The sequence below is a fragment of the Chionomys nivalis genome, chromosome 2 (assembly GCF_950005125.1).
Source record: "Chionomys nivalis chromosome 2, mChiNiv1.1, whole genome shotgun sequence".
Classification (NCBI taxonomy): Eukaryota; Metazoa; Chordata; class Mammalia; order Rodentia; family Cricetidae; genus Chionomys; species Chionomys nivalis.
In genome coordinates this window covers 31,441,308-31,456,290 of record NC_080087.1, presented here as the reverse complement: position 1 = coordinate 31,456,290, position 14,983 = coordinate 31,441,308, and the positions used below count along the sequence as shown (strand labels likewise).

Genomic DNA, 14,983 nt, shown 5'->3' with positions numbered 1-14,983 from the left:
GGCTGAACAACAGAATAGCGAACATCCACTCTCCTCTGGTTAGGAGACAGTTACACTAGGCTGATTTCTGCACCTCTGATGTCCCTCAATCTCTTACCTACCTTCATGAAACCCATTGAAACAACGAGAAAGACATACAACTCTTTCCTACATGAGACAACCGATTATGGGAGGGCCACTGTGACTATGAAAATTTATCATTTGAGAAATAATTTAAATGATTTGCACAAATCTTGGGTAAAATTTGATTGTGGGACAGTGATGGGGGAAGATACAGTGTATCATCCCAGACAAACAGAAACACAAGTATCTTTGGTTCAACACATAGCAAACATGTACACATATGTGAAGATCTGTTTGAAGTGATGTTCCTTAACTGGGAGACGTACTACCTGCAAGTGTAGGGCAGGGCTTCTCCCCTCCAGTCTTGATTCCCCACCAATCCCGGTTTTTGCTGTTAAGACTTATAATAGAGTGTGGCACACCTACAAACATCATCCAAGGATATCTACTTAAAGTCGGATGATGGCAAAGGTCTGTCTCATCCCACATTCCAGCCAACATGTCAAAAGTCTACGTGTCAATGGTCATAACATCACTGAGTAGAATGGATACTATTCACTCATAGAATTTCCCAATATAGTAATACTCTTAAAATGATGGTTTACAATTGGGATCAGGATACTTCAGCCTGGACCTATCAAATCCCCTTTTGTTTTTATAAATGATCTCCCACTGAGAATCCAATAGTGCTAAGCTTAAAGTATTAGCAAATAAATCATTTCTATCATTTGAGAGGTATGCATTTTGGTTTCCTTAGTATTAAATAAAATGCAAAGTGCGTGCGCGCGCACACACACACACTCCTATTGTCAAACCCACTGTCTCATTTAGAAATTCAAGTATATAATTTTGTGGCTAGGGTACTGGGAGGTCAAGTTGTGGACAGCATGCTTTCCATGAGAAGTATCTGAAGAGTGCAGTTGAGGAGAGAGGAGGGAGTCTGCACCTGCCATTCCAGCACTTGGGAAGCCAAGGACATTCAGTTTATAATCTGGAAGCAGCCTGGGCTGCAGTGTGAGACCCTGCCTCAAAGACGAGAAGCAAAACCAAAACAGCTTGTGAAGGTTTGAATACTAAACTGTAAACACCTATTAGTTTGACAACTAGAACCAGTTCTGACAAAGAAACAGACACAGTGGCTCTTGACCTTGATGACTGCTGAAAGTGGCCTAGAGGAAGTCATACCTAGCAGAAAGGCCCACAGATACGACCCTGGCAGGGTAAATCCAGGGCTTGTTCCATTTTCAATCACAACAGCAAGAAGTCAACAAGTGCAATTATCAGCAGCCAACCAGGCCATCAAAAGCCTTAAGTTAAACTGTAAGATAAGATGTGCATATATGTAGGATGCAATGGAAAGCAGAGATGGTTTAAAAATTTACAAATGCAAAACCAAAAGGATTCTAAATGCAGTAACTGTTCTTAGCAAAGATATGAAGCATTTCTTTAATTCCCATGAACCAGATATTATTACCAAAATGGTATATGTGTTGTTTGTTTTCAATAAACACTTTTCCTCTTTGTTTTGACTGAGCTAAAGCCATTAAGGTTTTAGGGAGGCCTAGATGGGAAGAAAAAAACTCCTCAAAAAGATGAGTAGGTTGATAAGCACTCACTGGACACCCCCACTTTATCTCCAAAGTCCTTCCACTTACCATACCCATCATCTGGGTCCATGACATGTAAATTTTATTTGGCAAATTTCCTAAAACACCCTAATTGTACTATTATACTTTTTATAATGATGCAAAATGGCTACACTCAGGTAAGTCAACCAAATCTTTTATGTGCTTTGAAAACTGTTCCAGAGGGCTGGAGAGATGGCTCAGAGGTTAAGAGCACTGGTTGCTCTTCCAGAGGTCCCGAGTTCAATTCCCAGCCATGACATGGTGGCTCACAACCATCTATGATGAGATCTGGTGCTCTCTTTTGGTGTGCAGGCATACATGCAGACAGAATGCTGTATACATAATAAATAAATAAATTTAAAATAAAAAAAAAAGAAAAAGGAAACTGTTCCAGACACGTGCAGTGTTGTAGTGAGGGAGCCACACTCTCTTTTGGAAATCCTAACCACCTGGCACCAGTTTCTACATAGGTCTGGAGGAAATACTGCTCCCTGCCCCCAACTGCCACACCTTTGAAAGGCGATTCCTAGCCTTTAGCACCCAGAGAAGGCCTTTGTCCAGCTCACTGGAAAAGGATCTTGCTTATAAACAAAAGAATAGGTGTTTGTATAACCAAGTTGTTGATTATAAAAATATTGCAATACTGAATATATGGACACTGCCTTTTCAGGAATGTAGTTCCAGAAAGATACACCTATAACAGGAAATGAGAAAGTAATTTGGAAGCTAGGACAGACGCCTTAGATTGTCCTCAGACCTCATGCCACTGCAGGTACACGCATGAATGTACACACACACACATAGACACGGACACATAGTCCAAGGTTCTTAACATTTATTTATTTCTATTTTATGTGCACGAGTGTTTTGTCTGCATATACGTATGTGTTTCACATGTGTACCTGGTACCAAGAGACATCAGAGCCCCTGAAACTGGAGTTACAAGCAGTTGTGCGCCACCATGTGGGTGTTGGGAACTAAATTCTCTGCGGATCAGCCAGCACTCGTATCCAGCCCTCTCTTGAGTAATTGCCAGTACTCTTAACTGAGCTAGCTTTTTTTTTTTAAAAAAAAAAAGCAGTTGTTGACCGGTTGGTTGGTGGCTGGGATCAAACTCAGGGCCTGTACATGCTAAGTCAGAGGTTTATCTCCAAACTCGACTCCTAGGCCTGATGCCTTGTAAAGCACGAAGCCTTTTTACAGTGCTTTGGAATACTCAGTTCCCAGCTGTCTGAGCTCCACACTCCAAGTCCTATTCTGAACCACGTGCAGGGTTCAGAAAAGGCCTTTGGCCATTTCTTCTGGCATTTCACACATCCCTTCTCTCTTTGTTCTGAGACTTACTTTCTCGTATGTCTGACAAGGCATCCTGTGACACCTTCAGGATTCTCTGTGGCTTTAACTACATCAAAGGTTTGGATTTTGGGCTGCACCAGTTGTGTGATGGGTGGGACCATATTCCTGCCCTCTGCACTCTCATCAGTGAGCAACAGGTATTTCTTGGAGTTGCTCACCTTGGAAGTGAGTTGAAATGAAATCCCTGACTTGGACGTTAGGTTCACGGAGGGCTGAGTGTGAAATGCGAAAGCAGGGTTCTGTCTGGCGAGGCTTCGCCGGATGACATGGCTACACGGTTTTGCTACCTAGAGTCATTCGACGCTTACAGATCTCCTGCTTCTCCATACATTTCAATACTTTCTTCCAATGGCAGAGCCATCTCTTCTACTTGCACTTTGGTTTACACAGTCCCATACAGAGCACTGAATGGACAGGATGTACCTTCACAAGGGGACTTGAAAGTATGAAGCCAGTGCTAGAAGAAGAACACTCTGACTTTGTTCTTAATGCTGAGCATACTGGTCGATAATAAGCCCTCATGTCCTGTGTCCTACTGTCACTGAAGAGGGCTACATGTTAATACTTCAGATGTATCCTGAAACACATTTGCTTCTTCAACCACCACAGCGGCTGCTGTACACAAACCCTGAAGGAACCAGCTAGGGAACTGAAATCAGAACTCATTTGAGGAAGCAACACATTTTTAACTTTGCTAAGTTGTTATCTATTTTTAATAAGATACAAAACCTACATTACAACTGACCCTGGCTTGGGGATATCATTTCCTAAGGGAGAAATGCACCCACTACAACCAGCACAGACTTCTGCAACTTAAGGAAGCTTCTTCTAAACTCGTGACTTTAAGACATGAAATTGCGTTCTGATGTCTTGCTTCACATAGGTACGTTGTCTGCAGAAGCCACATTGCCTCCTGCTTCTCCTGAAGCCTGGTGGAGGTGAGCTCCACAGCTCCCCTGTTTTCCTCATAAACAGCGCACAGACTGTGGGGAGGGGAGGGAGGAAGTCCTTTAACTCACTTGGAACTGGGAAGCCCCTCCTCATGGTCCAAAGGGAATGCAAGTCCAACTTCACGGCCTAAATCAAATGAACCTCTACAGCAATAATATTTTACTAAAGAACCAAAAATAATAAAGTCATTTTGTATCCGATAAAAGTAAAATGAAAGAGAGTCAACAGGGACTGACACTGGTGCCTAACTCAAGGACACAACACCATGGCAGCAAGTATCCCACAGACTGGGACAGCGCAACCTTCTCACGGAAAACTGCGTGACATTTTGACCCGTGAAGAGCTGCTTTGAGCCGCCTTTCTCCTGGCCTTACCTGGGACAGTGAGGTCATACAGTCACAACTGGCTGAGTTGGCATGGCATTCCCATGCCCTCACCGTGGTGAGCTCACCTATTTAAGGAGAGCCTTGCCTGAGGGGGAGTTCAGCATGTCAGGGTATGCCCATCTATGCGTGGTGATGCAGGATCAGCCCTTTGTCATACCCACTTTCTACCTCGCTGTGTTAGGGACTGTTCTACACAGCAACTCACTTCTTTCCCGAGAGGATGGTTTGAAAAGAAACCCATTGCTGCTTGGGTGACTTGTCAGGATCCCACAGGCAGTAGGTGGTGGAGGCCCCAGTGCTTTGCACCCAAAACTAATTAGTATTATTCCTGAGGAGTTTCAGTTTTAGGAGCGAGGCCTTGTTTCGTCCTTGCAAGATCTGGTGTCAAGTGAAATCATTTTCAGTATAATCTTGAGGAGAAATCAAAGACACTCTCTTTTTAGGGGTCAGTTTTTATGTTGGCCCTAGATCTTGTACCCAAGGTTAAGCTGCCAGGAGGAACGAACCTGGGATGCCGCCGGTTGGTCCCGGCAACAGATGGCTTTGCAAACTGGCAGAAACAGGCACAAAGGCAGCACGGGAGCCTCTCTAGACATTTCAGCACGTAAAGTGTCCTAGTGTCTGATATTAATTGGAGGTGCTACCTGGAGTGTGAAGAATCCTGCAGAGAAAAAAGCTTCATGTGAAAAGAGCAAGCACCCCCCCCACTCCGCCGAGCCTTGGGCACCACAGAGCCTGGTGGGAGGGAGAGAGGAGGGAACATTCGCCTAAAGTCCATCAGCATCCCGCATCCTCACAGGAGGACCAAAGCGAACAGATGGAGGAGGTCATACCCTGCTCACTATTTATAGATGATAGAAGGAGATTAGAGGCCACAGGGTTACCAGCAGCTTCTCTGAGAAGAGTATACACACTGTGACAAGATGCTGTCTACTCGGTCGAAATGAACCTTTCCCTTTTCTGAGGGGAGCAGGAAGAAGACAGAGGGAAAACTAAAGGAAGTGTGTGTGTGTGTGGGGGGGGGAATAACTAAAAACCAGAGCTCATTGTATAATATTTGGTCTGGCTTCACATTTATATATAAAAGTACACAAGCGTGCCACTGAATTTGTGTATGTTTGTCTGAACAAATGTACTCACATTCATTTTTATATCTATACTTCCTTCAAAGTTTTGGGGAGAGAAATGGACCCAAATTCTACAAACTTCAGGGAAGCAGCTGTCAAGATTCTCCATGTGGTTATTGTAAGCGAGGTGCATCTGACACCTCCAAATTAAACCTGCTCACAAAGTCAAATGGAAAAGCACGAGGCCGGAGGTGGGCTGAAACCAGTTCTGGGCAAGGACTGCACACAGGAGCCACCTGGGGAGTTGTAAGCCCACTGCCACCAGCTTCCCACCTGCAAGATTCTCTGATAATTGTCGGGGCACCGTGGGAGTTCTAGATCCCCCAAGGGAGTTTAACTCTTTGCCAAGACTAAAAACCACTCATCTGAACCAATGGCGCTCTAAGCACGCAACCTCGATCATTGTTTCAAAAATGTGACTGTCTGCCCAAGGAGTAAGCCTAATTCAAATAAGGCCCCTAGGGTTGTAGTTAAGAGTGTCACTGGGTTAATTTAGAGCACCGGGAATAGAAACCAATCCAGCTGGAAGGCAGAACGTTGTCAACCAGGTCCTGCCTGTGGTGTCTGCCACACAGAAGATTCAGGTGAGGAGCTTCTGAGAACCACAGACCTAGATTAAAATCTTGAGAAGCAGCCAAGCTTCCTGAAGTAGGAACCCATTTTATTTATAGCTGAATTATTATGTGTTTCAGCGTCACCCAGCATGGTGTGGAGGAAGGGCTCTTCCTAGAATTTCACTTTGAAATAACGAACTTTCCCTGGAGTCTAGCTCCTTTTTATATTCAATGGATAGTCAATGACACACGTTTTATACACAGAAGGTATGGCACAGTACAGGATGGTTCTATTTACCAGAAAGCCAACTCCAAAGAGGCGGTTTTGTGGGCAATTTTTAAAAAGCCACAGAATTTTAAGATAATCGTATGGTAATATTCCAAACTTAGAAACACAGATTTTACTTACGATGCCTGCAGTTTACATATGGCAAACCATTCCCGAGTTCCCACTCGGCTTTCTTTCGAGTCGCTGTGCCCACCTGCACTATCTGGTGAGCTGTGCCAATCCTTCTGGGCATTTTCTCATGCAACTGGCTTTTAAAATTAAGTTAGCACACAAAGTAACGGTTTCATTTTGGCCTTTCCATACATATGCGTTATTATACCGTCTTTATTCATCTTTTTTGCTTAATCCCTATCTGCTTAATCTCCGCTTTGCTGGTTCCCCTCCTTCCCCTAAATAATCCCCCACCTCTGCTTACAAGCCACATGAATTCATTACCCCCACACCCTCTAGATGACTTCCTTTTACATGCAAGCCGTTTTTTGAAGTAGGATCTCATGTAGCCAAGGATGGCCTCGAACTTCTGATTCTCCTGCTTACATCTTCCAAATACCAGGATTACAGAGGTACATCTAAGCTCTGCTTCCATTTCCAGCATACACACTCTTATACACACTCTTAAATCTAAACTCAACATATGAGAGAAATTTTCATATTTGTTTTGAGTCTGGCTTATTTTGTTTAACAATATTCTTTAGTTTCATTCATTTCCATACATAGGTTATGATTTCATTTTCCTTTATGGCTGAAAAAAAAAAACAGTGTATACTGAGCCAGATTTCTTTCTTTTCCTTTCTTTCCTTTTTTTGTTGGGGGAGGTAGGGGGACTGGGTTTCTCAGTGTAGTCCTGGCTATCCTGGAACTTGCTCTTATCACAGAGATCAGCTTGCCTCTGCCTCCAGAGTGCTGGGATTAAAGCAGAGTACCACCATGCTCAGTTGGGCCACATTTCTGTATCTATTTATCTCTTGATGAACATCTAGGCCAGCTCCATTTCTTAGCTATTTTGAATGGTGCAGCAATAACATGGACTTCAGAACTAGTTCTGTAGCAGCATCAAAGAAGCGGAATTATTGAATGTAATTAAGTCCTATTTGTTTTTGGTTTATTTTTCTAATGTACTTTTTCCATATTGTCCAAAATACATTTATCTGCAAATTAACATTCAAAGCTTGGGGTGCAGCTCAGTGGCAGAGCATTTGCCTAACATGCAAAAGGGCCTAGGTTTGATCCCAGCCCTCTAGAAGGAAAAAAAGAAAAGGTTGAGAGACACTCAGTGAGTAAGAAGGCTTATGAAGAAGCTTAAGGACCTGAGTTAACTTCCAAGTATCCATGTATAAAGCCAGGTATAAGGCAGCTCTGAATGAGTGCACTTATAATTCCAGAACTATTGGGGACAAAGATGGAAGGATTGGGGGGAGGTCTGATGGCAGTCAGTTCAGCTCCTGTCTCAGAGGAACAAGGCACAGACTGATAAAGCAATGCAGCCATGCTCCTTGGTCTCCACACTCACATGCGCAGGCGGGCACACCTTACACATCTTCACACGCCACTTATACACACCTCTCTCTCTCTCTCTCTCTCTCTCTCTCTCTCTCTCTCACACACACACACACACACACACACACACGCACACACACAATAAAAAAATTATGAAGAAAGTAGAATCAAAGTAGCACCTAACAAAAGAAAATAAAATTCTTCATTTGGCTAATAAGTTCTCAAATTTAAAGATATATTAAGGAGAATAATACTTAACAAACAGGAAAAAAGCTAACTGTCATGTAACTTACATTGCAAACAACTGCAACGCATTAAAAGGATAACTAAGGAGATGGATGGAACCATCACTAGAGAGCTGACAGACTCTGAAACTGGAGAAGAACGAGCCTCAATATAACAAGCACACAGACCTGCTAGGCATAGAGTGTCCAGTGACAGATGACAGGGCACTGTGAGTACATTGCATAGACTGAAAATTAGTACCAAGTGTTCATCTCCATAACACAGTGTGCCACCAGGGGCGTATCACAAGACAAGGTGTATAACCAGTATTTCCAGCTTGCTTTCTTTTTCCGGAGACAGGGTCTCACTCTACAGCCTGGGCTGGCCTGTTCCTTCCTATGTAGATTCATGAAGCTCTGCCTACTTCTGCCTCCTGAGTGCTAGGACTAAAGGCCAGTGTCACCATGTCGGGTTAGTTACAATTTTTTTTTTTAACCTAAAAGCCCCTTCCAAGGTTTAGGTGTGAGAGCACAGACACACTAGGGAGGAAGGGAGACGTGAACTGGCATGGAACATATGGGGTCAAAGTGCTTCAGCTCATAAACTCAGAGCCTGGGCTGCACAGGAAGTAAGAAAATCCACAGGGATAGAGAGAAAAAGAGACAGAGCCAAATGAAGACTCTAGGGTTGGGAATGTAGCTGGAGTTCTTGTCTACCATGGATAAGGCCCTCAGTACAATTCCCAGAATCACAAAACAACAAGAATGACCCACCAAACAAAATCTCCACATTGTGCTTGGGTTTTGGGTTTAACATGACATCACTGAAGAGACTGTGTTAGCATCAAGCATAAATACCTCACTTTGAGGGGACTACAATTTACTCAAAAAAACTTGGAATGGCTAAAATGAAAACCATCAAATCAACAAAGAAGACAAGGGCAGACAAGGATACAGAACAATCATTTCTCACATGATGTTCGCAAAAAGAGAAAGCCATACAGCCACCCAGGAAGTGTGGCAATGTCTTATCCAATTGCACTAGAGACAATCATTTATTTGCCTTAAATGAAAGTCAGTTAACACCAAGGACAGTGTACAAATATTTGCAACAATGTTGTTCTTCCTGCAAAAACCTAGGAGTAAGCTAAGGTCCTTCAGTGGGTAGATGGGGAAGCACTCAGGGCCTCCTCCTTATCAGCATCCGGACAGGGAGCTGCCAATGTGCATCACAGTGTGCTCAAACCTCAGATACATTAGGCCAAGTTAGGGAGGGGGCACTGCAAAGGTTACATTGTTTGCGCACCCCCTTTTGGAAAGGATTTCTATGTAGCCTTGGCTGCCTTGGAACTCACTTTGTAGACCAGGCTGGCCTGGAACTCACAGATATCCACCTGCCTCTGCAGGGATTGAAGACTTGTGCCACCATACCCAGCTGAAGGTCAAAGCAAAAGATGCCAAGCATATCAGTGAGTCTAAGGGAGTCTGAGGGTGTCAGAACTCTTATGTGTCCTATTTACAGTGTTAATTGTATACTGAATTAAAAGTGGTATGCAAACTAAAAAGCAAATAAAAAAAGTTCTCCACTTATTGAAGAATTTTCAATGTATTGATTTTCTCTGGCAACCATTATGGGAAGGTCTACTGAGCTATCTGGTCTTCCAAACGACTCGAGTATCCATTAATTGCTTTTAATTGGAAGTACCCAACTTTTGGGCCAACAATTGAAGTCCTCTTCTAGGAGTGATCAGTGAACACCTGAGTCCAAAGCAATGGCTTTAAATTTTCAGTCTTAGAATGCTTGGCCTTTTTGTCCCTCTTGGGCATCCCTCACTTCTCTATCTGTCTTGGATGGTTCTTCATCCTCCATTTTGAATGTTGGATCATCCATCTGCAGTTTTTCTTTCTGATCTCTTCCTCACGCCTCCCAAGAATTACTCTCTCCTGGAATGGCTCCCAGACCTGACCTCTGATTTTCTCCTCCAGCTTCACATGTCCACCTGACTCTCTGGTGTCACCAGTGACTATTCGGTGTCCCCTTTGCTGCACAAATTTCATGTATAAGACAGACCACTCCCTCTGCCCACTTCCTTTTACTAAAGCCAAGCCTTGGTCATGAATATGGCCATGTCAGGATCAAACCAATGAACGAGACTCGAAGTGTCGCGCCCTATGTCACCTTTTTCCTCTATCCTTTGACAGATACCCCATCCAGTCCTGAACTGTCCCCTCCTGTGCTCACTGCCATGCCAGCAATCTCTCCAGTGACTGCATCCATCCTCTGGTCTGCACAGCTACTCTGAGAGGAAGCCCTCCTTCCCTGCTTCCAGGGCAAATCTGGCTCATCTGTCTCCTAGACAGATGTCCCTCATATGCTGCTGACAGTTGTCCTGAAGCGGCAGAGTCCTGTGGAGGTTGTGCCTGTGTTAAAGGAACAGCACGGCTCTATCGCTTGAATGGGCAATCAAGTCCCAATCCACGGGCACAGAAAACTATCTGTTAATCAAGACACACTAGTCCCTGCCCACATGACTCTGTGCCAAACTCTCGGCTCGACCTTTGGCCCTTCCTTGACTTGGCCACAATGCACCATCATCTCAAACTCATTTCCCCAGACACTTACTTGGAGCCTCTCACAGCTGTCTTGCTAAGATGACTTAACCTTTGCACTTCTCCATGCCAGTATCTTTATCTTCCCTCTTTCTCCACCTACCTACCTGTCGTTTGATATCTAGGTGCTATATGCAGTAAGTGCTCTGATGACCACAGTCAGGAGCGATTCTCCACTGGATCCTCAGAACCTGTAGATATCTGCCTGTGGATGCCCTTACCAAATTTAAGGACTGTCCAACCTCCATAGTTTTAATAATCTATAGAAATTACACATTCTTGGTCAAATTAGTTTAAGCCTCAATATTTTTAGTTCTTGTACTAACATGACCAGACTTAATAAATTCTCTTATGCTCGTTGAATAATTTGTTTTCAGGTATCATGATACAAGTGTGTCAGAATTCTTTAAAGGCAATGCCAATGTATATTAGTGTTTCACACACATGCCTGAGTAGTGTCAGAGGCATGACTGCTTCATGTTAATATTTCCTTTTACTCAGTACAGCTGCTCTCAACCTGTGGGTCACAACCCTTTCACAGGGTTGCCTAAGACCATCAGAAAGATCAGAGATTTACACTATGATTCATAACAGTAGCAAAATTACAGTTATAAAGTAGCAACAACAATAACTTTATGGGGGGGTTCACCACAGCATGAACTATATTGAGGGGTCGCAGAAATAAGAAGGTTGAGAACCAATGACTTGGCGAGGTGTAGAGCTTGCACAGGATGGAGGACTTCTAATTCTTAGGATCTGGCTTTCAATAGGGAGGGGTTTACAACCCGGAACCGTCTAAGCATCTACTATGTTGATTTAAATCAGTCTTTTAAAGTCAAGCAAGACCACAAAGATCACTATTTTGGAAAAATTCAAAGAAGGGACAGTGAGCAAAGTAAAAAGGTTAAAGTCCTCCCACCAGAGTCCTGCTAAAAGAGAAATAAAAACTCAATTCCAAGTTCTAAGTGATTTCTTCCAAAAGAATGGCAACAGAACTCACCAGTTATAGGCATCAATTTAATTCCTTTGCACATCAAAGTTTGGGCATCAAAAAAAAAGCAGCGTTGCATTTGAACTCTGCAGCATTTTTCAAAGGAGGCTGGAAAATGGGGGGGGGCTTATTCTGTTCAGTCACTTTCCACAGCTCATGCACATGTGCATACAATGTGGTACACAGACTCTGAGCTCAAATAATTTTGTGATGTGATTGTGAATTTGACTGCCCCAAATAATATTCTTAAGAAAGGGACTTGACATCCTCTAGTGGTGAAATACAAATTTGGTTCCAAGGTAATTGCGGTTTTTTTTGTTTTTTTTTTTTTGTTTTTTGTTTTTTGTTTTTTGTTGTTGTTCTTGCTTCCCTTTGACTATGGGCAAGAAAAATATTACAGTATATTGAAAGAGCGGTTCATCCTCAGAAAAAATTAATTTTTTAAAAAAAATATAATCACAACCCTGGAGCAAAATCTAAACATATATCCAAAGAAGTGCTTCTGAATGTTGCATTTATATAGTATCCCTTAAATAGGTATTATGCTCTCGAAATTCAATCCATCCGAGCCGCACACATATGAACACATAAGCCTATAATCTTGAACACATCACAGGTATTGTTTTTATAATAACCCGAGATTTTAATCTGAAGAGCCCTTAAATTACAGCTTTTGCACAGGGCCATAAAATTTAAAAGCCACTTAAGGTAGTACTCTATCTCAAAATAATTATATCTAAAAAGAAAACAAAATGAATGCTTTGAGAAATGTGTTGCCATTTGTAGCTGAGAAAGATGGCACACAGGTAATCTAGGACTTGGGAGGGTGAGGTGGTGAGGCAGGAGGAGCCTAAACTTGCGACAAGCCAGAAATACATGGCAAGACCCTGTCTCAAACAAGCAAAAATCAGAAAGGAAAGAAATGTGGCATTTTGAGGTGATAACTTTTACTTCTTTGTGGTAAGAAAAGACGCGCCTAGATACCCCACTTTTTAATAAATAAATAAAATCCCATACAAGTCTATGATTTAAAAATGATGGAGTGTTTAAATGTGTATTTGACCTGAATTTCATCGCCAGGACCCACATGGTGGAGAGAACTGACTCCCGCAAGTTGTTTTGCACAGGTGTGTTTGAATACTAAAAACAGAGAGAGAGAAATGGGGAAAAATACAGGACCAGAAATATAAGACTATACACACATACCTACAATTGATCATACACAAAACATGTTTGTCAGAAATTTAAATTTCTAGGCAAAGATGTGGAGGAAATAATAGCCAAAAACTTCCACTTTTAATGAAAGAATACTTCAGTCTGGTGAGATGGGTCAATGGGTAAAGGCGCTTGCTGCCAAGCCTAAGTTTGATTCCCAGAACCCACATAATGGAGGAGAGAACCAACTCCTACGAGCTACCTTCTGATCTCCCACATGCACGCTGTGGCATGCACACAACACCCTCCCCCGCAACACACACACACAAACACACACACGCGGGCGCGGCGAAATAAACAATCTTTAAAAAGAAAATATCTCAATAACGCATGGTTGACTTGCATACGAACTGTTAAGACACACGGCCAGTTCATTCCTTAACGCGACCAGGCACTAAATATACTCCAGCTGCAAGTTCGTTTCTGTCTCAACAAGTTCCCATGCAGATCTACAAAGCATTCAAGGGACAAACTGGTGCCTATTAGATCACTATAACATTTTATTCCCCTAGAAGCTGTTACTTATCCATGCCTTATAAACAACCAAGCATGCCCTGGATTGGGGAGCCTGGACAGTTCCCAGCTAATCAAGTTTCCCAATTACTCGGGCATCTCCTCCACCCAATCCAAAATAATGATCACCGATCTTTTTGACACAGTAAGACAAAAGTCAATCACCCTACAGGATGTAGCCTGACTTGGAAATACGTTCAGGACACTTTGTCAATCTCAACCTCAGGAGTTTAGGTACAGTCGTAGATTCGTGATTGGAAAATACTGCCAAGCTCCATGGACCTTGCTTGTTAAAAATAAGACTGCCCTCTAAACGTGTCTGTTGGGGTGGGGGAAGAGAGGTGGAGCGATTTTTGCATTTAGAAAACAATTGCTTCTGGTTGTGGGTGTGTAGAAGCAGTAACAGCTTGCAACTGCGGGGTCTGCAACTTAACATTTCTTTAAAATAACAAAGCGTCTCCCGCCCCCATCCCAAGTGTAGGAAGGTACAAGGAACGGCGTACTGGCCAGGAATAGAACGGGAGGAGGGTGGTTAGGCGGGAGGGTATGATTTGCAGTACAGTCCCTGAAGAGGAAAAACAAAATCACGAGGAGGGGGTAAAAACTTGGCTTCATATTATAGTGAGATGGACGCGAGTGGGCAGACATTCCGAGGGTGTGAGCCACGTCCCTGGGTGTCGGTTGGTGGTGGTGGCGGAGGCAGATCGTCAACACCGAGGCCCGAGGGCCAACCCGGGTGGCAGAGCCAACGCTCCCGACTCTGGCTACTGGCGCCACAGAGGGAGCAAAAACTCCACGGAGTCGGGCTCCAAGACCGCGCTCGACCCGGCGCTCTCTACGGGCGATCGGAGAGCTCGGGAGCCCGTCGGCCGCTGCCCCCCGGGTCGGTCCCCTCCGCTCGGGCCACAGTTCACCCGCCCCGCGCACCTGGCCGCGCGCTCCCGCCGCTCGCCCGCTGGGATTCTCAGGTCCGCCCGCGCCCCCAGCACCGTGCCCCCGACGCCCCGCGCGCCCCCGACCTCCCCGCGCGCTCCGGCCTGCTTCCACCTGTTGTGGCCCCGCGGGCGCTCGGCGGTGGCCGGTCGCGCGGCCCCTGAGAGTCGCCGGTGCCGGGGGTGAAATCACGCCCCCGCCCACTCCCACGACCCCCGCGACCCCCTCCCGTCTCGGCCGCGTCGTCACCTGAGTCGCTGTGTGCAGCGCCGTCGCCGCCCGTGTGGCCGTCGCCGCCAGCTCCCTGCTCCGCCATGGTGCTCCGATGACGCGCCCCGAGAACCGCTCCGCCCTCTTCCTCGGCTTCGCTCCCGCCGGGCCCCCGCCTCCCGGGCCCGCGGCCCAGACAGGTGAGCGGTCGCCTGCGCGGGCGGGGGGCGGGGGGCGGGGACGGCGAGCGCTCGCCCGAAGCCGCCCGGGCTCGGCGCGCCCCCTCGTGGGCAGGTGCGGCGCCGCAGACGCCCCGACGGACTCAGTCAGAGCGAACGGCAGAGCTCGGTGTCCCGGCCGGCGGTTCCCAGCCACCTCCGCCTGTCGCCCGAGGTCGCCGCCGCGCCTGAGTGTGTGACGAGAGCGTCCACCCGAG

The 14,983-nt window shown here is 45.1% G+C and overlaps 1 protein-coding gene across 2 annotated transcripts in view; it reads right to left on the bottom strand.

Annotated features, from left to right (window-relative positions):
* The window catches only part of Map7 (microtubule associated protein 7), a 135,152-nt gene extending 120,371 nt beyond the window's left edge, over positions 1–14,781 (bottom strand). The window contains exon 1 of one of the 2 annotated variants that reach the window (XM_057755372.1): positions 14,587–14,781. In XM_057755372.1, coding sequence (XP_057611355.1) covers positions 14,587–14,653 — 67 coding nt within the window. In that variant the 5' untranslated portion in view covers positions 14,654–14,781. The remainder of the gene's footprint in view (positions 1–14,586) is intronic. The other variant, XM_057755363.1, reaches the window with a different exon arrangement.
* Between the last annotated feature and the right edge of the window lie 202 nt (positions 14,782–14,983).